The following is a 26,381-nucleotide window of genomic DNA, read 5'->3' as shown; positions in this document are numbered from 1 at the left end:
CCTGGCATTTCATGGACTTCGAATGCAAAGATGTCCTTGTATTCTTTCAATAGTTTGTGAAAGTCGTCACCCAGGTCCCTTAGAGCAGTCGTCCCAACCTTGATTGTTCTGTCAGGACGCGAGTCATCTAACATCAGGTCCGTATGCTCACCAGCTGGCTGAGGGCGGAATTCATCCGACTGCTCCTCTGCCAATGATTGATATTTTCTGTCTTTTCTTGCGGCCCCTGTCTGGGATGCCTTTCTCTTCTTGAACAGGCGCACTCTCCTTGACATTGTCAAGGTCTATTTTTCCACCGCTTGACATAGTGGCCATAACAGTGGGCTTGACATCCGAGAGATAGCACTCTCGGGCCATCCTCTGATCTCCCCTTAGGGACCCGACTGTTCCATTATCCCTCTCAAACTTGAGCAACATAAGAGATGGGATTATAACAGCCTTGGAATTATTCAGGGTTGGTCGTCCCAGAATCATGTTGTAGGCCGAGAGTTCTTCTACTACCAGGAACCGAACTACCATGTGTCGTCCTTCCCCTTTTTCGCCCAGGCGGATGGGTAAATCCACTCGTTCCACTAGGTGGACGACTCCTCCTCCAAACCCTACTAAAGGGTGGGATGCCGGATGTATGCAATCAGTCTGATATTTTAGTTTCGACAGACATTTGCTACTGATGAGATCTGAGGAGCTTCCGGTATCTATGAGGATTCGGCCTACTCTCTGGTTGGCCACTTTACATTCAATAACGATAGGGTCGTCATGCGGCCCTCTTACCCCTCCTAGATCTTCTTCAGTGATGACAATCTCAGGAAATGAATATTTGGAGGGTCGTTCTTGGTGAACGGAATTTACATCTAACCGTCTGATATTGTCTTTGTTGCCCCTAATAGTGGGGCCGCCTCCTGAGAAGCCGCCTGCAATGGTGTAGACGACTGCATCATCTGTATCGGAACTGTCGGCCTGTTGATTCTTTTTGGCCGACTGCTTTTTCGAGGAAGTGTTCCCCGTAGATTTCTTGACATAAGTGTCAAGATCACCTTGCTCAGCCAGGCGGTCCAGATACCGCATGAGACTGATGCATTCATTGGCGTGATGACCAACATCTTCATGATAATCACATAATTTTTCTTGGTTCCGGTTGTTTGCAGAACCCTTCATGGGGACCGGCTTCTCAATTGAGATCCGTCCCTTGATTTCCTTTAGGATAAATTGGCTATCCTTGTTAAACGCATACTTTGGGGAGTATGGTTTGAATTCTTTTTTCTTTTTCTGGGCCGGCTGTTTAGAGGAATCAGCCGCCCAGACCTCTTTTCTCTTCTCGTCTTTGTTTGACGACTGTTTTTGTCGTCCTTCTCTTTTGTCGGACCTTCTCCCGTCTGACTGTTTTACCGTACTACAAAGATCAGTCGCCTGTATATAAGCTTCCGCTTCAATCAAGGCCTCTTGAAGAGTCGCCACCCTCTTTCGGACCAAATCAAATTTGAAGGTCGACCCGTCTTTGAGACCTCTGAAAAAGTCAGTATAGGCTACTTCATCCGGTAACCCTTGAATCTGTATTTTCATCAGGTTAAACCGCCTGATGTAAGAACGAAGCCCCTCCTTCTCGCCCTGCTGAATTGTTCCTAAATCAAGGGTTGTCTTCTTCGCAGGGATGTTCATGGCGAAGTTGGAGGTGAATAAGTAAGCAAGCGTCTTGAAGCTATTTACACAACCAGTCGGCAGGTTTCCGAACCATTGTTGTGCGATTCCTTTGAGAGTCGCTGGGAAACACTTGCACCAAGTGGGATCATCCAACCCTTGAAGGTACATCAGGTTAGTGAATGCCATCAGATGGTCTTCTGGGTTAGTAGTGCCATCATAGGCGCCTACTAATACATTTTTCACTTTGGCCGGCTGAGCGGCTTCAGTAATTTCCTTGGAGAAGGCCGACGACTGTTCGCCAAGTCTAAGCAACCGTAGCTGCCAGTCCATAGGTTTGACGTTTTTTGCTGCATGTCCACCAAACGGAGGTGGCTGTAAAAAATACTGTTGTTGCGGTACAAACGGTAAGTTTGGTACCGCCTGGTCGCTATGATAGCCGGACTGACGGGAGGTGCCGCCTGACTGACTCTCATGATACGACTGAGTATGCCTCATCGAGGTATTTCGCAGACTGTCTTGGAGGTTTGAAGTAGAGGCCGACTCTGACAATCGGTCACTCTTCTTCTGCTCTAGCAGTAGCCGAGCGTCTGTGTATGTTTTCCTCGACCCGTCCGCCTGAATATGACGAACAGGTTTCCTATTTCCTGGAGTAGGAAAACGGTATTTTGTGAAATCAAGGGCAGGTGGCTCCCGCTTCCTAGATTTAGGATGAGGGGTCGCCTCTCGCCCTTGAACTGGCTTCCTCTTCTGTGAAGTGGAGGGTTTCTTAGCCGACTGCTCCTTGTCCAGAGCAGGCGGCTTCTTGTTGATCAACTCTTGAATTTCTCCCTTGAAGTCCCTCATGAAGGTCATGAGTTCGTTCCTTGTGATGGGAGCAGACCCATCAGTCGGCTGTTGCCGAACAAGCGGTGCGCCTGCTGGCTCGCTTCCTGTATGAAGATGTTCCCGTTCCCTCCTTTCGGTATGACGGGTACGTCGGGCCCTTACGGTCCCGTCTGAAGCTGTGTGAGCTTCAACTTCAAATTCATTCTCAGTATCGTGGTCCGACTGAACTAGAAGGTCGTCCAGGGGACGTCTCTCTTCAGGAGTCGGTACAAACGTGGATGCCATCTCAGAAGTACTCTCCCCACAGACGGCGCCAAAATGTTTCGGGGTTTTCTGATGTCCTGCGGGAGAGTTACGATTCCGAGACTGGAACCGGACGCCTGTACCTGCAAAACAAACGGATGCTCCGGATGATTGGAGATCCGCCTCCGACGGTCAAGTTAGTACTTGATTAAGGAGTAATTAATGCGGAAATTAAAGTGATTGGGTCTCTCTAGGTGAGAGAGTTTAATGTGTGTAATCTGCGTTCCCTCTCTTATTGAGGATTAAGGGAGGTATTTATAACCTCGGGAAACGTGCCAATCTAGGTTTAGGTTAACCTTGGGCTGATTGGGCTTCCCTCGAAAGTTGAGCCTTGGTGACCAGTTATCCCAGGTGTCATGGGAAGGACACGTGTCGTGTCGTAATCGGTCCATAGTGGACGGATCATTGCTTGACACGTGGCAGGCTCCTATTGGCCCATGTGACGGACATATGGCGGAACCTGATTGGTCCACTTGTCAGATGGTGATTGGTGGGAAAAATCCCCTAATCAGCAAGGACTATATGTAAAATCAACCTCATGTAATTAGAAAACAACTCACACTACTAAACTTAGATTCCTCATTAGTTTAGCAATAGATAATAAATAATCAAATTGCAATAAGTAATGACATACTCAATTTACATTTCCATGTCAAACTAGGCATATCATGCTATCAAGCTCCTATCTCAAGAGTAGCTAATCCTATCATGAAGAACTAATAAGTAATCTCATATAATCAATTTAATTTCAATACAAACATCAATGCTTCTCCCACATTTGCATAACTAACCCAGAAGGTTGAGCTTCACCCAACCCCTAGCAAGAAGAATACTCACAACTCATGTTTATCAACATGCAATCAAGAATTAGGGTTCTAACTACTTCAATAATTGGGGAAAAGTGGTTAACAATTGAAATAACTATCATCCAATAAAAAAATATCAAGAACTAAAGAGAATCAAGTAACATGCAAAGACAAATAAAATCAGAAATTAATTGGAGAAAAGTAGAGGGAAGTTACTAATTGAAGCTTGAAAATGTTGAATACAAAGTGCCAATCCTTGAGAATAAATCTTGAAAACCAACTATTAAAATGATTAATTTGATGAAAACTAAGCTAAATTAACTAAGAGGAATGTTTCAAACTAAGAAGATTCTCTAAAAACTAGGCTATTTCTGTCTAGGTTATAAATGAATAAAATAGGAAGTATTTATACTCCCCGAAACACATAGGGAAATCCGTCAAAAGAAAGCGGATTTCCCAGCGAGGAGCGCCCGCTCCATAGCCAGGAGCGCCCGCTCCTCACAGGGTGCCATATTTTGAAGCTTTGGCAGAAACTTGTCAGAGACTTTGGAGCGCCCACTCTTGAGGTGTGCACGCCCGCTCCTGCTGGAGTGCCCTCTCCATTATCAATTTTGCTTGCCTTGAACACAAACCATACACCGAATGCTTTCCAAATTGAGTCCATAGACCTGCAAAACATGGACAAACACAAACCAAGAGGAGGAAAGCCGGGACAAAACATTTTCATTCAAAAACGAGTTAGAAAGAGGGGAAATGAACGCAAAACCGGGTTTAAATTAACACAATAAGTGGTCAAATAAACCACTTATCAATTATCCATAGCTGAATCTGAGTATGTGGCAGCAGCAGCATGTTGCTCACAAGTTTTATGGAAAAAACAACAGGTTAGAGATTTTGGTATTATTTTTGAATGTATTCCTATTTACATTGATAATACAAGTGCTATTTGTATTTCTAAAGATCCAGTTCAACACTCAAGGGTAAAACACATCCACATTAGGCATCACTTCCTTAAAGACAATGTGGAGCAAGAGAACATTAAGTTAGAATTTTGTCAAACTGAAAATCAAATTACTGATATTCTAACCAAGCCCTTGAACAGAGAAAGGTTTGAGAAATTGAGATTGGAACTTGGGATTATCAAGCTGACTTGATTGCTTTTGAAGTTCCAAGATATGAAAAAGTCAAAAATAATGTAAATAAAGCGAAAAGAGCTTTTGGCGCAATTTTGGTGTACTGTGCTAAACATAGCTGAAGTGTCACCGTTGTTAATCACTAAAGGTAAGTTCACTAAACACTTAAATTTGTAAGTAATTAATAATGTACATTATATACGTATAGAAAGCGTGTTCCAAATACGTGTTTTCAGAATTTTTTTTACATCAAATGAATTTGGAAAGTAAAAGAATTTGGCAAAAAATATATCCTACTTAATTAAATTTGGAAAATTAATTGAATGTGTTCAATTAATGACTGAACAGTGAAAAACTCTTTACTTCCTTTACATCATTTCATTTATTATAAAAGGAATCTTCACCCACCTTACATCATCATTGTCAAATCAACTTACCCACTGTGAAAATTTCTACAACCTTCTTACACCTTCAAGAAATCACCATGTTCATCATCACTTCAATTAGCTCTTCCAAAAGCTCTCAAACACCCAAAACTCGGAACAGGAAGAAGTGTCCTCTCTTCCAATTGTCTCTTACAAAGAACCTCAAGTCGAACCCACTTCATCCTCTACACCACAAAACCCTAAGTCTGCTGAAACAGAGGACATAACCTCTGAATCAATTCTTCAAAAGTTGAAAGAGTGGAAAGAGATGAAAGAAAAGAGAAAGACGGTTGAAGAACACATCAAAGAAGTGGAGGAGTTTGCTGAGAAAATAGAGGATTCAGAGAAAGAAAATTCTGAGAAAGAGGAAGACGAAGAGACCAGTGATCAAGCAGAGCTTGAATCACAAGCTGGAAGGTATGTTGTTGGTCACCGTATTTATTTGACTTGGTGTAGAAAATCTAGGTTCCTAGAATTTCTTGATTTAATTAAGTTCCAAGGATGGGAATACTTGTTGTCTAAAGCCTCTGATAATTACATGTACCCAATTTCCATGACTGAGTTTTTTCAGAATTTTGAAGTAAAATTGGGAGTTATTTCTAGTGAAATTGATGGGGTAAAAATTGAGTTCAATGTTGAAACCCTAGGTAAAATTTTTAAAAACTCCGATTGGAGGGTATGAGACCTACATTAAAGGGAAGGCTAGTGTGAAAGTTGGAAAGTATTTGAGTGGTGACATTGTTGAGCCCTAGGAGGAAAAAGAGGGAAGAACATAATGAGTCACAATGATTTAAGCCCATTGAACAAGCTGCTGTTCAATTTAGTCAAGAAAACAATTCTGCCTAGAACATCAAAGAAAGGTAAAGCATGTCTAATGGATATGACTGTAATTTTCTGTCTAACTAGGAAGATGAAGATCAATTTTCCTTCGCTCATGTTCCAACACTTAGCACACTGTGTTCCAAGTAAAACAAAGGTAGGATATGGAGCTATCCAGTCTACAGTTTTTGAGAATCTTGGAGTGGTTCTAAAAGGAAAATATTTAGGTTTGGATGAGAAACCAGAGAATGTGATAAATGAAGAAACTCTGCAGGGGCTTAGTTTGGAGGTGGTGAATGGGAAGATTCAGAAACTGAAGAAGGGTAGGGAAAAGAAAGAAAAAGGAACAGGAAAAAGAAAAAGAAAAGAAAAGAAAAGGAAGAGGCTGAGCAGCCTGTGAGAAAGAGTAGGAGGCTATCAACAAGCTCTGTCCCTTTAAACTAGCATGGAGAAACCACTAGTGTTGGATACTGATGAAAGGGAAATGGATGGGCAGGTTGCAAAGCTCACTGTGAAGTTGGTGTTAGCTGAAAAGGAATTAAAAGAATCTGCTGGGAAGATTCAGAAGCTAGAGAAGTCTGTGTAGAGGCAAGACAAACTCCTGAAGCACCAGAAGTTGGAGTTTCAGCAGCAGATCAAGAGTCTTGAGGAAAGACTGGACACTTTTGCTGATCAACAGAAAGAAGACAACAAACAAATTTTGGAGTTCCTAAAGAGTTGATTCAGCAATCCTATTTTACCAGCCCTATTATTAGCCTAGCTCTTTTTCACTTTGCAGTCATGAACATTTTCAGTTTAAGTTTTCTATGTTTTTGAACAATAATTTGGTTTGTATTAACTTTAAATAGCAGGATATTACAATTTTGGTTTTTAATGAATATTTGGAACTTTGCCTATATATGTGTGTACTTGTATGTTATGAAAGCTTATGCAGGCAAGTGGAATTTACTTAAAGGAAGTTAGCAGCGCTGCCTTTAGTTTCCCACACTCGATGAATTGCTTGTGGGGTTGTGGCTAGAAGCTTAATAGCTTGAAAAGGCAAGACTTTTTTATGATGCCAAAAAGGGGAAAAGAAAAGGCAAACTTGAAGGCTGGAGTTGTTCTAGGTTCCAGTTGAGAAAGTATCAGAACTTTCTTCTGATATAGATGCCAGTCGCTTAGTTCTGTTTTGTTTTTGTTTAGTTTCTGTGTTTCTTATTTGTGTGTTTTTGTTTATTTTTGTTTTACTGTTTGCGTGCTTAATTTTTGTGTATGTTTACTTTCTGCCCAAAATTTAAAAATAAAAAAATACGCCCTTCTATTTGTTCTAACTTTTTAAAAGAGTTTGCTTAAGTTTGTCATCATCAAAAAGGGGGAAATTGTTGAAGCTTATAGGTTTTGATGATGATGAACTTAAACTAAAGGAAACTCAACTAATAAAGGTTTATAAGTGTTTGACTAGTACATGTGAAGTTGACCTTGGAGGTGGAAAAGTATCTTGAACTATGAAGACATGAAGAGACTTTTAATGAAAAGTCAAACAATATAGAAGAAGAGTTCTCTAACAAGAACTAAGTTCCTTAACATGAAAGTTCTCTGACAGGAACTTGGAAGTTGCAAGCTGAAGACAGTAAGTTCTGGAAGGAACTTAGTCTGCAAAGTTCCAGTTGAAGACTGAAGAACTAGTGACAGCAGGCACTTGTTCCTAGTCTGCGTGAAGCCCAAGTAATTCAAAATTACAGAAACACGGCACATCGATAGTAATTTAGTTAAAATTTTATCTTCTAGATTTATTGTTAAATAGGTTAAGTAGATATGCACGAAATTTATTAGAAGCTTGATAAGATAATTGGCAAATTTAATCAAAATGGAAAAAGATAAAAGATAGATTTTAAGAAAAGATTTTCAAATTGATTTGTTTCTTAAAATGAGTTTTAACAAAAGATATTATTCTTTTTGCCATAACTTATTTTATCTTGTTTTCCGAAAAAGATTTTCTTTTAAGATTTACTTAAAACTTATTTTGTGATTTAGTTAATTTAACTTATTTATTTTTTGAAAAACCCTACTAGCTATACAAGTTAATCTTGTATAATAGTAGAGATCACATCCTCATAAGTTTCGGTGAGTTTTGCGTGAAGAAATCTTTGAGCTTAATTCGTGTAAGTTTGCCAAGCTTTAATCTTGTCATACTAGTTTCGGATTTCGTGCATTGCTTGCCTAACATATTCTAGGTATTATATTTTCTGTAATTGGTTGGGTTATAGGGTGTGAGTGTATGAAATTTATATTGCATACAGGTGATACAGTTTTGAGTGCAAAGGCTGTGATTGTACTGTGAGAGTACGAGTGAATTCAAGTTAGGGACTTGAATTGGGTAGGATAGAGTCCTTCTGTGTAGCAAGTTCTAATTAGAACTTGTGAGTAAAGGTTTGTCTTATAATAGGTTTGTAACTTGGTGTTTACCCTATAATAATAGATTGGTTTTTATGTGGAAATCCCTTAGAAGGGTCGAGGTTTTACTTCCAGTTGGGCCCTGGAAGGTTTCCTCGTAAAATCCTGTGTGCATTGCAAAGTTCCTTTTATAATCTGTTTTATAATTTGCAAAAGTAGTCACTACGAACTCACCTACAATTCATCCCCCCTCTTGTAGTGTTCGTTTCAACTAACAATAACTATATCAATACTATTGTAGAGTATATCAATTCTGTCTCTAGTTTTGGTGTTGCAAAGTACAGCTTTGATGCCATGCACACATATGGTATTTAGAAACCCCTCTTCGCCTATAAATCCTTCTTTCACTCATATTGAGGGATAGAAAATTTTGATAATATTTGGATAAGATATACTTATTTACTCTCACTTTCAGTCAAAATTAATCTTCATATTTACAGATTGCATACAAATATATGGTTGGTTGACTTATCAAGTAATCTCTCTCAAAGCTTAGTCCTTGTTTAGTTCACCGTATTTTTATTTATTTCAGAAAAAATAAGTTCAGTTCAGATCAGATTATCGTTTTATGTTCAGTATTTTTATTGCCAAATATGGTTAATTTCGTAATGAAAATCACATATTAATAAAATACACATTATTACGAATCTAACAAGACCCCACTTGACATATTTTTTTCTGCATAAATTATCATATATTTAAGGTCAAAGTTTGGTCAAATCAGAGCAGATTAGACCAGACTAAATTAGTTCAGATAAGCATATAGAAGGTGAACCAAAAAAGCCTTTAATCAAAGATCTACACTAATTTTTTTTTTTTTTTTGAAACAAACACCACACTTTAGTAGTTATCAAGGCATACAAATTCTTAAATAGATATGGTTCACATTAATTTATTGTGAACCACTATCTTTTAAGGACACTATGGTCTTCTATATTATTATTATTATTTTATTTTTTTTTAAAAGGTCACCTGTTAAAATAAAGGTTATTATATTAAAATAAAAGTCATTGTATTAATATAAAGATCCCAAGATATATATATATTTTTTATGTCTACAATTTATTTACTATGATACATTCATTTCATAAATTTGTTTAAAGTAAAATTAACTTAAGTGTATAGATTTTGCATGGAACAGTTCCTAAATTACTAGTACCTCCGTTACATATTATTTGCAACGATTTGACATAAAGTAGAGAGAAAAAATGTCTAACTGTTGCAAATAATATATAACGGTTGTAGTATACCCTCTTTTACATATTGTTTATCCTACTGATCAATTTTGTTTTGTAAAGATTTCAAGTGGGAAGAAAAAGAATGGAATGGAGGGAGTGCCATATACTACCACATGCAAAAACATTTTTTTTTCCTTGACGAGATACTAAGAAGTCAAATTAAAAACATGTAATCATAATGTCTTTTGTTGATCAGTTTAATTACTACCTCCACTTTTTATTATTTGCAATTTTAAAGGGATATTCCAAAATTTTGTTTGTAAAAGTTAAATGCAAACAGAAAGACAAAGATGCATGTTATAAGGAGAGAAATAGAGAAAAATGACACTTTATAAAGAAAACATTTGTGGTAAATAATATGAAACATTCTTTTTTTGACAAATGATGCAAATAATATGAAACAAAGGTAGTAGTAGTAGTTGAATTGACAAATGTTAAACAAACGTAACGTCTGTCTACATTAGTATACTTTTGAGGTCACTAATTCAAGACCTACACTACTGACACCTTACCAATTGCCAATATGAAATAGTCTAAGAAACTGCCAACGTAATTTGGCAATTGCACTTAGCCTAATGCTTCTTCTGTACATTTTTCTCAACAGTGATTAGAATCACAAGAAATTACTTATTGTTACATGCAATTATGCAAACTCAAGTCACAAGGCTTCCTGTTCGTTCCCAGAGTCTCAACAAATCCTTTCGATGATGAAAGCTACCCAAGCTCACAAGTATATACCAGCGTCTACAACAAAGTGTAATTAAGAGAACTTAAGAGAGCGATCATTATGTTAAGATTTACTTCCAGTAAAGAAATGGTTAAAATTACCATATTATAGTTTCGCAAAGGCCTCTTCAGAAAGTCTACGGGCTGATAATGTTGACAACTCAACAATTGTGTTGCATCATCATGATTTACTATAGGTAACAATATTCGTAAATGTTAAGACAGCAGATGCAATTTCTGCATGGAAAATGGAAGGTGAAGCAAAGGAATAACAGAAAAAAAAAAAAAAAAAAAAAAAAAAAAAAAAAAAAAAAAAAAAAAAAAAAGAGGACTAAATTAGAATAACAGAACAAATAAATGAGAATTAACATCATAGTAACTCCTGACTTCCTGAGTTTCCACTTTCCACCATCTATACCAAAAAAGTTAAAGAATGGGGCAGCTAGATGAGTTGCTATTAGATATCTAGCATGTTAAACAATAAAAAAAAGGGATTAACTACGAGCTTAATCTTTATTCTTCAAGTACTTGTATGTCAAAATAGCATTTGATTAAAGCTTGGACTTTCAAAGATATCACAAATTAATTTATCAGAACAGCCATATAATCATACACGATTAACACAAAGCAGGATAAGAAAATATTTAGGTTGGCCAAGATGTATATTAAAAGTCGTAAGCATGATGACAAAATCAATTTCTCAGTGAGCACCACTATAAACATTTTTTTGACTAAATTAACTTCACCACTATAAATTAATATAGGACAAGTGTCTTCGGTAATCGTTAGGTTACATAGTTGAGTGACGGGGAAAGCAAAATAAACAAGATGAAATCAAGATTAGCCAACTTGTTACTAAGATATAATCACCTAGACTTCTAATGCTAATGTATTGCAGGCAATTACTTGATGATCCACATGTGAGTCAGAAACATGTTTCTCCAAGAGAGAAAATCTCACTTCCATTTGACATGCTCAAATCATTGCTTGAAAATAAAGAGCTAAGTTGAGTTCATAAGCACCTAATTACAAGCATATTGGATTCTTACTCGCCTTCATGTCTTTTGAAACACTTATTCTTCATCAGCAGCACCAGCCAACTCCTCTAATTCATCCACATCATCAATAGGAATATCTTCATCATCAATAGAATAAGCGCCTATATAAAAACAACAAAACTGCAATTAGAAGGGGGGAAAAAAATCTGCAAATAACTGCAATAGGAAGCACAAAACTACCCGTCAAAAAAAAAAAAAAAAGCACAAAACTAATTGTCCTCCAGCAAAAATCAACTATACAAGAGGTGTGCCAAACTGACAATCACATTGGAATTAAAAAAAAACCTGTAAAATCAGGTGACCTAAGGGCTAAGAATCACAATTCCGTCCCAAAGGACCAAAGGTATAGGCCCAAAAAAAAAAAAAAAAAAAAAAAAAAGGTGATATAACCCATTCACCTTCGATCACAAGACCGACGACCATACAAGCCAAGCGTCCCATATGGAAGCTAATATTTCAAAACTACATCATAGAAAGGTAATATCCACAATGCAAACTAATAAAGTACTTATGATTACCAAATCTCCACAATATCAAGACAAAAAATGAAAAAAGACATCAAGTATAATTATGTATTTTCTCCAAAAATGCAAATTATCAATGCAAATTAGCAAGAAGGATGTGCCTTCTTTAGATAATTGATCTCCAAATGAGATTTGCAGGAGTGATTAAAGCTTATGGCTGCAAATCTCATAAGGATTAATCCCATGCATAAGTTGGAGGGAGTTAAATAATTAATTGATTTGGTTCATGTAGCCGACCACACTTATGGGATTAAGGCTTTGATTGATTGATTGAAATGGACATTAAATACTTTATAGATTTAAGTGATGTGAAAAAATCAAGCAACCATACAAGAAAGGATTGAATAACCATCTGTGAAAGGGAACTTCCAAAGTCCAAATCCAACCCTTAAATGATTTAGAGTTAAAGCTTAAGGCATTCATAGGTCTGAGGACTAGATTCGAACTCACATCCTTGTTACTCCACAACCATTACCTTAAACAAAAGTCTCTCAGGTCTCAGCTTCTATGATGCCAAGGAGTCATGGTACATCGTAAAAGAAACCAAATCTCAAATTCACAGAGACACGGAATTTTTTTTTTTATGATTATTCACTTTCTACAATTACTGTTTAATTTTGTTCGGTAGAGTTGAACAGAAGAATAAGGAAACAGAAGAAAAATCTACATGGATTGAGTTCATTTTGGACTTGCCACCAGCTGCCGTGTTGATTTCCATATTGCCAGGTATGGTTGTATTATGTGTCTGCACCCCAGACAGGAAATGTTGAGGCAAAATGATCAGTCGGAGCATCACTGCTCAAATTTATTAGACATTTGAAATTGAAAACAATCCTTTGTTTTATTTAAATTTTTTAGTTGCACCCATTTGACTTTTACAATATTCACACATTCTACTTACAGACACTATTGTTGTTGATTTATACATAAGAAAAAAAAAAGTCATATGGGAGCTTGTTAGATGCAGCTCTCCACATACTTTCAAGATATTGTGATTTTTTATGTTTTCAATTGTTGATATTAAAATATATTAATGATTGAAAACTATGCATTGATAAGAGTTAAAATAAAAGGAGCACAACTAATAAAACTAGATAAATGACATAGCCTTCCAAAGTAGATGCCATTTTCCACCCACAACTTCTATAGTTCAAACTATCTCAGGGAGTAGGGAACCTCAAAATTCAAAATCATCAATATTGCAAGGGAGTTTTCTAAGCCATTCTTTTTAAGAAATGTGTTGCCTTTGCTAGTTTTAATGATAACAAACCATCTTCCCTTGCTAGTTAATACGGAGAAAACATTTGTTAAGTATGCAAGTTTTTAGGAACAAGTTCAGAGTAGAGAAGGTCCTATTGGCTAAAAACACTTTGCAGAGTACTAAGTGCAGCAAATATCGAAGTTCTAATGTGATATTCCTATAGAAGCCTATATACAAGTTCCTATAAGATAGGGCATAAAGTTCCAGATTTGGAATGGATATTAAAGCTACAGAGTTGAAGCTTCTTGAAAGTATTCATGGAGACTAAAGAGAATGAATTTACTTTTAGGCTTTATGCAAGTGTTTTAGGGGTTTATAAGTTTATTGGAACAAAAGGAACGTAATAAGTGCTATATTTGGAACAAGTTGTTTTATCTCATTCATGACTGCACGCAATGAGAAAATAAGGCAAAAGTAAGGATTAACCAAAAGAAAGATACAAGCCTAATATGGCCAAATTTGATTATCATAAGGCAATGATAGAAGTTAGGGGTGATTGATGATGAGGGGAACATAATGAGGAAGTTACAAACATGGGTCTCATGGCAAATATTGATAGATCTTAGCAACTTCATCAAATGAGGTAAGTCACAAAACTCTTCGTGCCTTGTCTATAAATAAATTAATTGCATTGTTATTAGAAAAATTGGATGATATAGAAATCTTATGGGCATTTGGTTTGCATAGGGTAAGGGGAATGACATTAAGAAAGAGAAATAGGGAAAAGGAATGAGTATCACCCTAGTTTCATATGTTCTTCGTTTGTACATAAGAGTAAAAACAAAAATAAAAAATAAAAAATAGATAAATAAATAAAAAAAAAATGTCGTTGTATTGCCTCCATGGCTCCACCCCATCTTTGCCTCCATTCCACCAACACCTCCAAAAATTCAAAAAAGGGTAACAAGAAAATAGAGTGAGAGGGAGATATCGGGGATGATGTTGATGAAAAATTAGAGGACAATGTATTGGAGGTCAACGGGTGGGTGCCGGTTGTTGATTATAATTGGTAACTGCTGTAGTGGGAGAGATAGTTTGATAGTGGTTGTGGGGAAAGGTAGTAAAAAAAACCTAGGGGATTGTGGGAATCAACTTAGAGAACTTAGGGCCAAAGTGGAAAAGAATATAGGGTAAAGGGAATGGCAATTTAAACCTAACAAACAACATCAAAGGGAATTAATCCTACCCTTTGATGAACACCCTGTAGCAAACGCCCCCTTAGGAACAAAGTGACAAAGCTTTTGAGCTTAACAAAGACCAAGTTACTAATTAGAACAATACACGTGTTTTGAGATGTTAGAAATGATTAGATATGCTCAAAGATTCTTTAAAACATGTTAAAAATGAAAATGTCACGCTTAATTGAGACTAATATGAGAAATTTTTAATTATGTAGAAATTGAATAATGATATTATTATTGTAAGGAACAAAAGAAAAAGTTAGAAATGGAACTCGTTTTAGCCAATACAAGCAAACAAGTGATACCTAGAGCTAATCCTAAGTGGATTCACAATGCACAAAAGCTAAAAGACCAAGGTTTAGTTTCTTTCCATTAATAAAAAGTAGTCCCAAAAAGATCAAATATGTGGATTTACCTAGTAGCAAGGTTTATTCTTTTTATGGTAATATTGAATGAAGCTAGCTCCAAAAAGAACAAGCAAATACAACAAACGTAAATACAATTAAATAAATGTACGTTAGAAAAGCTAGTGAAGATAAAAAAATTAAAAAAAATAAAAAAAAACCTAAAAGAAACACAAATTTCTTACAGGTTGTTACAAGAGGGAAGTCAAGGAACAACACTTGGTACTCTATAGTGGTTGTTCCAAAATCTAGATTGTTTCCACTAAACATTGCTTTTGGAGATATAAAGAAAGGCGAGATCATCGCAATTACGTAAATATAAACCAGGAAGGAAGAGCAAAGGTAGGTAGTTTTTGGAAATAAGGGAATCGTAAAGGTTGGAAATCAAAAGTACCAATTTGGAGTTTTCAATCTAAATTCTCTTTAAGTTCAATGTAATGTAACTCTATGAATGTAACTCTATGAATGTAATGTAAATGAAATTTATTAACAATCATTAAACATTTTCAATCTAAATTCTCTGGAGTTTTCTCGGTGTCATTATTTGTCAAGTTAATAAGCATCGTACAAGAAACCAGGTTAAGCTCACTCCTAAAAACCCTTCCACAAGACCACAACAATAAAATGCAATTCTTGATAAAATTTAAGTTCAATGTTCAATCATACAATCTTGCAACTCATAAAAATGTTCACAATTTCACATATAACCAAATCACAATTAAATATTTAAACATACTTTCAATAATTCACTTCATCAAAACTAATCACTTCAACACCACCAAAATATCATGCACATAGGAGAAATATATTTTAACTCATATGTCCTTTTCTTTCCTTTCTTATGACATCCTAATAAAAGCAATAAAACATAGAGCACTTACCTAAATATACCAAACAATTATTTGTTATTCAGTTAATAATTCAAAATTAATTACTTCCTCTGTTCTTTTTTACTTGACCTGTTTCTTTTATCACGCTTGTGAATGCAAAACTTCAACGATCAATAACTTAAGTTCTACATCAGTAAAAATTATATATTATGATACTACTTATTGAGACGAATCCAAAAAGATCATACATGAATATATTTTTCCTTACATATTATTCACAAAAGACGGTCAATGAAAGGGTAGTGAATAGTGTAAAAGTCAAAGCGGGTCAAGTAATAAAGAATGGAGAAAGTATAATTTAACATTTAACCACAAATATATACTTCCTCCGTTTCTATTTAGTTGACGTGTTTGATTTAGGCACATATATTAAGGAGAGGAGAGAGAGTGAGAGAGAATGAAAAAGCAAGTGGGGTAGCTTGTAAATGCAAGGTAAAAAAATTTACCCTAAAAGGAAACGTGTCAACTAAAAAAAAAACCCTAAAAAGAAATACGTGTCAACTAAAAAGCAACGGAGGTAGTATTTAAAATCACCAAAAACCAAATGCAAATAAAAAAGGAAAATTTGATTTAAATAATCCAACCTTTAACGTATTTATTTTTAATAATCCAACCTTTTGATTATTCCACAATAATCCAAGCTTTGAGGGGTATCTTATATTATTAGGCCAAGGTGACCTGCAACCTGTTTCTCAGGTAATTTTTTTTTTTTCATTTTAAATTTTTTTGGCAAAAAAAAAAAAAGGTAAAACCAGCAGCACCAGCACCCACCTCTCTGCCGCCCTTCCCACTCTCTTTTCCAGTTTCCGATCACCGCCACCTCTACCCCCCTGCCGACCCTCCCCTCACCCCAGCACAGCTGGTGCCCCTCGAAATCCACCCCAATACCCACTCCCTTGGCCAGTTACCGACTTCCCTCAAAACCACCCCAATTCCCTAAAACCCAAAACCTAAAACACCGAAAATCTAGAAATCGAAAAAGGGTTATGTTATTCTAGGGGGCGAGCTGAGAAATCGGTGTCGATTGGGGGTAGGCGGTGGCCAGAAATTGAGAATGAAGAGAGAGAAATTGCGGATGATAAAGGGAGGTTGGCGGTGCGTGGACAGTCGTGGGTGGAGGGGATCGAAATTAATAGAGAGTGAAGGGAAAGATAGATGAAGGAGTGAGGAAGGAAAGAGAAAGGAAGGAAAGAGGAAGGAATGAGCTGCCGGGAATTATGGAGGAGAAGGAAGGAGGTGGGGTGTTCGGCAATTGGAGGGACCGACTGTGGGTGGTCGGATTTTGAAGGGGAGGGATGGTGTCGTGCGTGGTGGTGGTCGGATTTTGGAGGGAAAGGAGTGGTGGTGAATGGTGATCGGATTTTGGAGGGGTGGGAGTGGTGGTGGTCGATTTTTGGAGGGGTTGCGGTGGTGGTGGTGCTGTCATGGAGGTTTGAAGGGAAGGAGGAGGAAAAAAAAAGGGATTTTTTTTTTAATTTAATTTTTTTTAAAAAAATAAATAAAAATATTTATTGGACAAATGACAATCCGACACGTGGAAGACGACTTGCAATATTATGTTAAGTGACCTGCTAGGCCTGATAATCTAAGACACCCCCCAAAGCTTGGATTATTATAGAATAATTAAAAGGTTGGATTATTAAAAATAAATACGTCAAAGGTTGGATTATTTAAATCAAATTTTCCAATAAAAAAATAGTCCAAACAAAGGAAATCATCATAAATAGCTTGGAAAAAGATACATAAATCAAATAAACCTCATCACTCTTCCTTAACTTGATGCAAAACGTGTAAAGAATCTCCACATAACGTTAATTATGAGGATGCTTGGAGATGAGTGATGAGAACTATTTAAATTTAAATATTATTTATGTTGATTTTGTGTTTAGGTTACGGTTTCAATGCATGTTTGGTTTTAAGATATTTAGAATGTTGGTTTGGTTTGATTAGGGCCATGGGCTCCAACTTGTAATATAATTATTTAAATTAGTTTTGGATTTTAATTTGGTTTTTGAAAGTTAGTTTAAGCTGCGTTAACTTTTGTAAAATCTTTAACGTTATCATGGGGGAAGTAAAATTCTAGTAATTCTCCAAAATATTTTTTAAGGAAATTGTTTATAAAGTACTCCCTCCATTTCATACTAAATGACACACTTAGGGGGTGTTTGGTTCATCAAATTGGAATGGTTTGGTAAGGAATCTTATATTAAAGAGGTATGAATTCTAAAACTCATACTTGTCCAAAGCTGTTTAGTTTTATTGAAGGAATGCATTCTATACTTCATTAAAAGAATGGATTGTGAATCTTAGGGAAGATGTGAGTATGAGATTCCAGGATATGAGAGAGAGTTAGAACCCCTTGGATATGAGATTCCATCATTATAAAACTCAACCAAACAAAAAACTACATAGAATGGATTCTAACTCCATTCTAGCTCATTCTAAATGATCCAACCAAACGACCCCTTAAATTTTTTCACTATTCATACGCATATTCCTTTATGGAAAGTTTCTTTTTAGTTGACACATTTCTACTTTAAGAAATTTTTATACATTATATTAACCCATACTAATTTCTCTAAACTCATCTCTAGCTCCTCCCTTCACTCTTCTCTCCCTTATCTTTACCATAAGAGACCCAGTAAATACTCACTCCTCCATTATCATCTTCCCCACTCCACCTCCACCATCACAAAAACCACCATCACTTCATTTCTCTCCTCTCTTCCTATAAGACACCCAATTTCAAAACACAAACCCAACTACCAAGCTCTCAAAGTCTCACCTTTGGTTGTTAAATCCGTCGATACCAAAGAGCTTCTCCATTGTTGCGGTACACAAATCTGAGAACGGGGGAAAATTGGAAGGAAATGAGGTGATTAACCTGAGATTTTAAGCTAACTCTCCTTTCTCTTCATTGAGCGAAATAGGCCACGGATTCCACCAGATTCAAACCCGGGGAAATTAAGACTACTAAAATCCAAAATATTTGAAGCCAGGTGGTTTTAGGTAGATCCATTGGTGTCCACTTAGATGGTAGGTGCCTAAGAAGTTAACGGAGGTGGAGGAGGTTGCGGTGTAGCACTGGGCTCAACTCGTCGAGCAACATGTAGGTGGGTTGGGTAAAGGGTAAGGATAGGTAAGGGGATTTTTTTCATTTGCTTTCCTTTCTTACTTTTCCTTACTTTTTGTGCAAAAATGAAACATGTCAATTAATTTGGAATAGTAGAAATATCAACTTTGACCACGGATTTTTTACGAATTATAATAAAAAAAAATGATACCATTTAAATGTTGTTAAATAGATACTTTCCTTGTTTCTAATAGTTGGCGTGTTTAATTTAGGCACACATATTTAGGAGAGGAGAGAGAATAATAAAGCAAGTGGGATACACTAGTAAATGTAAGGTATAAAACTTACCCAAAAAGAAAATGTGTCATCTAAAAATAAGCTTCCTAAAAAGAAATACGTATCAAGTATGATTTATTTAGGATAAAACAATCTCATTTATGATCAAACAGGGGTAGTAAGGGAATTATCACTGTTACGACCATGACTTGGCTCGCTCGCTACGCGATCATATTTCTTTATATACAAGGAGGCATTACTTAGATAACTTTTATTTAGTAGTAAGCTTGAGAGACACATCTATGATTTATCCAAAATAAAAGAAATCAGATTAAACGAATCAAGAGAGAAAACATGCCACTTTCAATAATTTTCTTTACTCTCTCTTTAATTCTTCTTAATTAAGTTTAATTCACAAAATATCATGCTTAAACTTCAATTCAATTTCAAATTTTGATCTTCCCAGTTCCATTCCATGCTTTTTACAACGCATATGGAGTAGATTCTACCGTTACTTGAAATTGCTTGTGATGTTAAGCTTTGAATTTGGAATTAAATTGATTAATGTCGGATTATATGTGATATTCAATAGAGTAGCTAGCCAATATTGCATTATTTGTGAAGTGTTTTAAGCTTTGTAAGGCATGGACATGTGTGAGTTGAGTGAAATTATTTGCATACTAATTAGGATTATGTAGCACTCCATCTTTCCCTAAAGATTGTAATCTATATACAATATTTACAAGTAAAGAGAATCTTTTAATTTCTTTGCAATATATAAGAAAAAAAAAATCATGTGGGATAGGGTCTTATTTGATTCTTCTCAATAGACATTTTTAAAATATCAAACTTTTAGGGATATTAATAATTAATAATGTGCATTGGCAAACATGTCGAAATGGAATAGGAAAAGGGGAAGGATAGAGTAGAGATTAAGCTTTAGTCGATAGTATTAACTATTAGACTTGTTTTGCAATTGGTTATTGGTTGTTAGCTCACTGACTATTAGCATGGGCTGTTTGACTATTGGTTGTAACAATGCAAAATGATCTTGAAAGACAATATTATGTGTATTTATTCATCTATTACGAATATTTTTAATCCATCTATTACGAGTATTTTTAATTCATTTATTACGAGTATTTTTAACTAAATATAAAATACTAATCAGCAACGCATACTTATTTATTAATTATTTATCAATCAAGTAATATAAATTAAAATTATTAATGATTATTTATAAAACAATTATTGCTGTAAATTTATTATTTTATAATGATCAATAGGGAGTATTAAACATAAACAATTATTATATAATTATTAATAAATAATTAAAATTTAGTAATGAAATATCAATTATTCAATTAATTAGTTTATTTCTTATATTTTTATTAATCCGTACTAATTAATAATTATTAGTTATTAATAACTAATTGTTCACTAATTAACTAATTATTAATTGTTAATTACTAATTGTTAATCGCTAATTCTTAAGTGTTAACTATTAATTGTTAATTGTTAGTGAACAGTAAGGACATAAAAGTAATTTTAAAGATGAAAAGCCCAAAAGCCAACTCGAAAAACTTTTGCCTTTTGGCAGAAAAGCTGGCTTTTAAAAAGCCAATTACCTTTTTTTTTTTTTTTTTGTTTCACCAAACATATAAGCCAAAAGCCATGTAAAAAAGTCAAGTCTCTACTACGTTTAGTCTTTGCACGATCATGTATTCATCTACATGAGACTAATCTATAAAAATCTGATCCTAATCCCTCAATCACTAAGTTGTCGTAATACTAAGGTATTTAGTGATTAGGAGTATAAATTTGACTTGATTGAGATTTTGTTTGTTTCCAACAATGACCTTGCAAAACCTTGTAAGATAGATAGAAGATTACAAAAGAAGATGTTCGATTATGAAATTTAAAAGCCAGGGTTATATTTATTTTGATGAACTTATAGTGTAAGATTAGTCCTTGCATCCAAAAAATTCAGCCACGATGAATCATATACATAGAGTCATAAACCATAATCGTACAACCTTACCCAAGAAGACAACATAGTTTATCAAAAGAACCTTGTGACTTTTAGATTTTGTCATTCTTTTCTTTCATTCTTATATCTCATATATTAAAGTTTACATGTAAAATGTCAAATGATATTGTAGAAAAATCTGAATTTAAATAATATCAAACCAAGAACTCAAATATAATAGGAATTATGTGCTGTGGTATGTATAGTCACATGAGAGTCACCTTTGGATATTGAAGGAGAGTAACTACTCATCTCACGGGAAGCAATAGAGTTGTCAAGAAGATATGGTAGCTCAAGTAACTTCAAGAGTGCCTCTGTCTGAGGATTTCGATAATGTTCTGTAATCAAAATTTCAATGACCATCAAAGACCAACTTACAGCATTTAACCCCCGTCTTGAGTAATAAAGCATAAAAGAACGAGTAGCTATTGTTCAAGTATGGGGAGAAAAAGGGCACAAACATTTCATATGAACAAAAGAGCACTGAAATAGTCAGAAGAACAATATAGAATATGATCCCTTAACCATCATGATACACATAAAATAAGAGTTAAAAAAGAAATAAGATTTGCAGAGCTTCTAACAAACACCAATTATTGCCATATTCATGGATTTACCACAAAAGCCCACAATGAGGAGCTATTTGATTATTTGAGCATCTAGAATATTCATACAAAAAACATTAACATCATGTGTATGATGCAACTAATGACAGAATCAACTTTCAACAAGAGAAGCAGGATGTATTTCTAGCATATGAAAATTGCTTGTTGTAGACTCTTTAAATTGGAAAATATCCTGAAAACCAAAATTGCTAAGCTCTATACACAATAAATTATATGTTTACCTGCTGAGGAACCGTTAAATACAGATTGAGAGGGATCATGGCATGGAGCTGTTCGTGTAAACTCAAAGGGTTTAACCCCTCTTGTGTTTGAGTTTAGCTTACTCCTGACCCACTGACGTGAACCTTCTGTGTCAACTTGCACACTCCTTTTTCAGGAAAAAACAAAAAACAAAAAATATACGTTAGTCAAGGGTTAATCAAAGAGAAACAAGAACATCAACAAATAGAATAAGTAACACACTGGAAATCAGCAGGCCTTGCTGTGATGGGGAAGGCTTCATTGAATGTCCTGGTAATTGCAAGCCACTCTTCATCATAACATATTTCGAGCGGTCCAGGGTCTGATTCAATTTCAATAATCTGACGCAAAACTTAAATTAGCATCAGCAATTCCAGGCAGTTGATAAATTGGACGACAAGTGGGATGACATTTTCATACCTGTAAAAATTTGCGATTAGGCAAGCACTTGTCAAGTGCAAGAAATTTTGTCATAGAACCCCCTTCACCATGCTGGACAAGGGCAGAAAATTTGCAGTGCAGGTGAGCCGAAAACCAATAAGAAGGTTTTAACTTCTCCAGCAGCTTAGCTGCAGGCTTACTACCAAGAGTTCGCTCCTGAATCTGACATGTTGATTGCTTACAAAGCTAAGTCACAGTGAATATATTGCCATTAACAATGGCCCAATTACTTGCAAGCATTGCTGATAGAAACATATAACATCAAAGATTTCAGCCATCATGCAACTAAATTTAAGGATCAAACTTCTAATTTGTATTATTGTACTCATAATGCAATGAGATTTCAACTTAATCAGATATTTAATTCAATAGGTTGTTATAACAGTGAGTTTCATAACCTTGCAGGGGAAAATTTTCAGCTTAAAGTTGTATTAAAATTGAATTTAAATTCTGACAAGCATATAAGCTAGACTCCTACAATGCACTAATTCAAAAGTAAAAGACGTTGGTGGACAGGTGTTCAACTCCTATGAGTCATGAGAGAGATAAACCCCTATATGTTCTTTAGGAGTTTAGGCACTAAATAAAAGCAGAATACAATGTTCCATTCTCGAACAAAATATTTTCAGTAACATAGTCAAGATTACCTCTTTTTCAAAAAAAGGCTTCTTCCGGACAAGTTCCCTCCAATTTCCACAATCAGTAATACCAACTGGCCAATCATGTGAAAGAAATATATCAATTGGCTCCTGAACTTGCATAAGCTTGTGAACATCATATTCACGAACATGGTAGATAGATCGGATATCACTCTCATTGTATGGAGGTCTTTCAAAATGCCCTGGTCATAAATAATGCGTACATATGATTTTTAAAAAATAATAAATAAAAACACCAGGTATGACTGTTATAAAATGCAGAGAGGTTTAGATAGTGAATTTGTCATACCAATATTTAACTATGAACGTGTTTGTAATAAGAAGAATTAGAAAGTCATTATATAAATACCACTCAAACTAATGTATGCCAATGGACCAACCTAATTTATAATGGCGGAAATTATATATTCCTGACAATCCACCAATTCGAATGTTGCCAAACTTGATAACTCCAGCAAAACCCAAGAAGAATATGTTAGGTGCAGCCCATCCACCGTAGTACCTAAAACACAATACACATCACTCTTCTAAATTGCAGAGTATATATAGCAGGATAGCATATGAAATATCATATATTAAACTGACTACCCATGTTGGTTGGTAATACAACTAACATATTTTCCCCTATTCAGTAAATTTCACTAACTATATCAGCAATATGATACTTAAAGACCTAACATGTGACTAGACATTAGAAATAGCTCTAGCAAGAGGTGCACGATTATGTATAAAAAATATCCTATATATAAAGTACCTTAGACAAGTTTAATATTTGACTACACATCGGAAATTATGATCATCATAAATTAGATTGACCATCCCAAGAATGTGCTCAAATTAGCTGAGCTCAAAGAAGATATGGAATCCGCGAGAAAAGAGGACTCCAACCTAGAAGACATTCTAAAGGAGGCTAAATGACAACATACAACAGGGGAAAAAAAATCAGGTAGAAACATTCCCAAACAAAGTAATAACACAGAAATCCCTTACAAAAAATACCATTCATACAAACTATCCAACTTAGAAGAGAACTGCTACTGTTTATCTCCTTTATCTCATGTTATCCTCAATCAAACACAAAGGTAAGAACCAAGTTAAGCGAAGAATAAGGCATAACCCTTCTTTCCAGACACTGATGATCCCACACCCCCACCTCAACTAAGAAATAGAATAATTCATTTTGTAGAAAAATATAACATTACAATTCACCATCGATTAATCATTAGAAAAACTAAAAAGACTATACAAGATCAAAATCAAGGGCACCAAACCCACACTAATGTTTCCTCCATTGCATAAATTAATGCACCACTTTGACTAGCATGCTTCCCAACACAACTTTTACCATAGATGCCTTTAGTTATCTACAAGTAAAATATACTCCTTCCATTACCAAAAGCTCAACTCACTTTCCAATTTAGGGTGTTTCAAAAAGTTTACTCACTTATACTTTAATCCAATTTTGGCAAACCATTATCAATATTTTAGCCCTCATACCCCACACTATCTACACAATTCCACTCACACTCTCTTACTCATCTTATTGTTCTTAAATCCACCCATCTTTTGCTTAATCTCTTCAACTTTGTCCACCTCACTTTTTCCAAACTTTCCAAGATTCACAAACCTACAAAAAGTTAGTCGAACTTAGGGAATGGATGCGGTATAAAAGGTTGATATCATGAATTTGTACAATGGAACTAATTCAACAACATTCTAATCAATACCATTTGTTTTTAATAAATTAGTAATAACATGTGATCAATATTAGTGTATGAAACTATGTGCAAAACTAAAAGTGTAGCAACTATTTTGAAACAGAAGATATAAAAAAAAAAATGCAAGTAAATACATGCATATTCCACGATCCACACTGTAAAAAAACATGCACAATCCACATCCAAGCTTGTTGGGGATAAGTGCTGGATCATGAAATTACTTACAGTTCCCAGAGGTAATTGGAAGCTTCATGATTTCCACCAATAAAAATAGTAGGCACAGGAGCTACTTCTTCTCCAGAGTAGTATTTCCAGAAAGTGTTCATTTGCCTATATTTAGGTTTAACATTTAAACTTTCAAGATCCTTTTTGTTTCTAACAGCCTGTCATAGAGATAAGATCAAGCCAATTATCAGTCTAACATGAATTTTAAAGATTTTCACACAAACAGGCAGCACTATACATATTCTACAGTTTATTTACAACGAGAACACATTCGTCACAAAACTACAATGACTTGAAACTGCCAAATTTACTAGACACTTAAAGCAAATGCTTCTAATGCAAATAAAATGTAATCTAATGTAAAACAGGTCTGCACAAACCTTAACATATTAAATACATTTTTTACGACATCCAAATTGCCACCAAATGTAGCCACAAAAGGTTTCAATATTCGTGATATTTGTGTGTGCAAGAGCTGAATAAGTGATCCTCCAATGTGAGAAAAAAATCTGCATCTTACAAGATAAACCCTAAGGCACTTTCAAAAATCGATTTAACCAGCTCACAGTCACCACTTTACCATTACAAAATTTATTACTTATCATATATCAACATTTTGTGTCCCTAATTGCTCGAAACATATATCGACACCAATTTCATAATTGAAATAGCACGGGCATTAAAGAGAAATTTGATGTAATGATCCAACATCATTCACTCATAAATTCTATACATCAGAAATCAACACTTAATCCCACAATAATATCAGTCATTCTACCAATGTACTTCTTTATAGAATCAAATAACATATTCAAGTAAATTCAGCAACTATGAACACAAAATGATATTAAGAACAACTACTACTGAATCAACATAACCCTAAAAGTTCACAAATCACGAAATTAATCAGAAACAATACTAAAATTAAACTGATGATGAGGAAAAATTGTAGAAATTATTAGAGAGAAAAAAGAAAACCTGAAAGTCGCCGCAGCAAATGAGAAGGTCAATTTTGGTGTTTTCTTCTCTCTGTAAATCGGCAATGGTTTTGTAGACGTTGTCGAGGTCACCATGCATGCATCCTTCCACTGCTATCTTCATCCTTCTTAGTCTGTCTAAAGAAGCTTAGGGTTTCTTTCTGAACTCAACAATTGCGTCTGTCAATTTGTATATTTTGGTGTTTTTGACGTATCACGTAAAATTAAACAAAATGCGACAAGCGATTTGACTGTATTAGCTTAATCAGAGTTTTTTTTGAAATAAATTAGCTTAATCAGAGTATTAGTTTACAACCTTGATTTTTTATAAACAAAAAATCGGCCTTCAGTATCCATTAACTTTGAATGGGCTTTTTGACTGGTAACTTGCTACTAAAAGAGCTATCAGGTTGCAGCCAAACAAACCACTGAACGAACCACCGGTAGGCCACC

At 35.2% G+C, this 26,381-nt stretch overlaps 1 protein-coding gene and 1 long non-coding RNA gene across 3 annotated transcripts; both read right to left on the bottom strand.

Moving 5' to 3' along the window:
* Positions 1–10,013: 10,013 nt before the first annotated feature.
* On the bottom strand, positions 10,014–10,620 carry LOC110688790. Its single transcript, XR_002504670.1, has 2 exons — positions 10,449–10,620; positions 10,014–10,364 (listed from the first exon to the last, which is right to left on the bottom strand). It is a non-coding gene; the product is annotated as an uncharacterized LOC110688790 (long non-coding RNA).
* A 43-nt stretch (positions 10,621–10,663) lies between these two features.
* On the bottom strand, positions 10,664–26,297 carry LOC110688731 (lariat debranching enzyme-like). 2 transcript variants are annotated; one of them, XM_021865493.1, is made up of 9 exons: positions 25,930–26,297; positions 24,952–25,109; positions 23,389–23,510; positions 22,997–23,190; positions 22,329–22,535; positions 22,131–22,249; positions 21,890–22,035; positions 21,264–21,380; positions 10,664–11,505 (listed from the first exon to the last, which is right to left on the bottom strand). In XM_021865493.1, the coding sequence occupies exons 1-9, from the start codon at positions 26,050–26,052 to the stop codon at positions 11,420–11,422; spliced, it is 1,272 nt and encodes a 423-aa protein (XP_021721185.1). In that variant the 5' UTR covers positions 26,053–26,297; the 3' UTR covers positions 10,664–11,419. The 2 variants fall into 2 exon arrangements, with proteins under 2 accessions (XP_021721185.1, XP_021721186.1); XM_021865494.1 differs by having other exon boundaries at positions 10,666–11,505; positions 22,329–22,511; positions 25,930–26,290.
* Between the last annotated feature and the right edge of the window lie 84 nt (positions 26,298–26,381).

The sequence above is a fragment of the Chenopodium quinoa genome, unplaced genomic scaffold (genome assembly GCF_001683475.1).
Source record: "Chenopodium quinoa cultivar QQ74 unplaced genomic scaffold, ASM168347v1, whole genome shotgun sequence".
NCBI lineage: Eukaryota > Viridiplantae > Streptophyta > Magnoliopsida > Caryophyllales > Amaranthaceae > Chenopodium > Chenopodium quinoa.
Note: the sequence above shows the minus strand (reverse complement) of the source record. Positions and strands in the feature narration are given on the sequence as shown.

What these genes read in the sequence shown, in the direction of transcription:
- LOC110688731 (XM_021865493.1), bottom strand. Translation starts at nt 26,052, where the DNA reads ATGAAGATAGCAGTGGAAGGATGCATGCATGGTGACCTCGACAACGTC. An exon ending in AGCCTTTTTTTGAAAAAGAG is followed by an intron (nt 22,536 to 22,996) that starts GTAATCTTGACT and finishes ACTGTGACTTAG; the next exon opens with CTTTGTAAGCAATCAACATG. An exon ending in ATTTAACGGTTCCTCAGCAG is followed by an intron (nt 21,381 to 21,889) that starts GTAAACATATAA and finishes TTTTGATTACAG; the next exon opens with AACATTATCGAAATCCTCAG.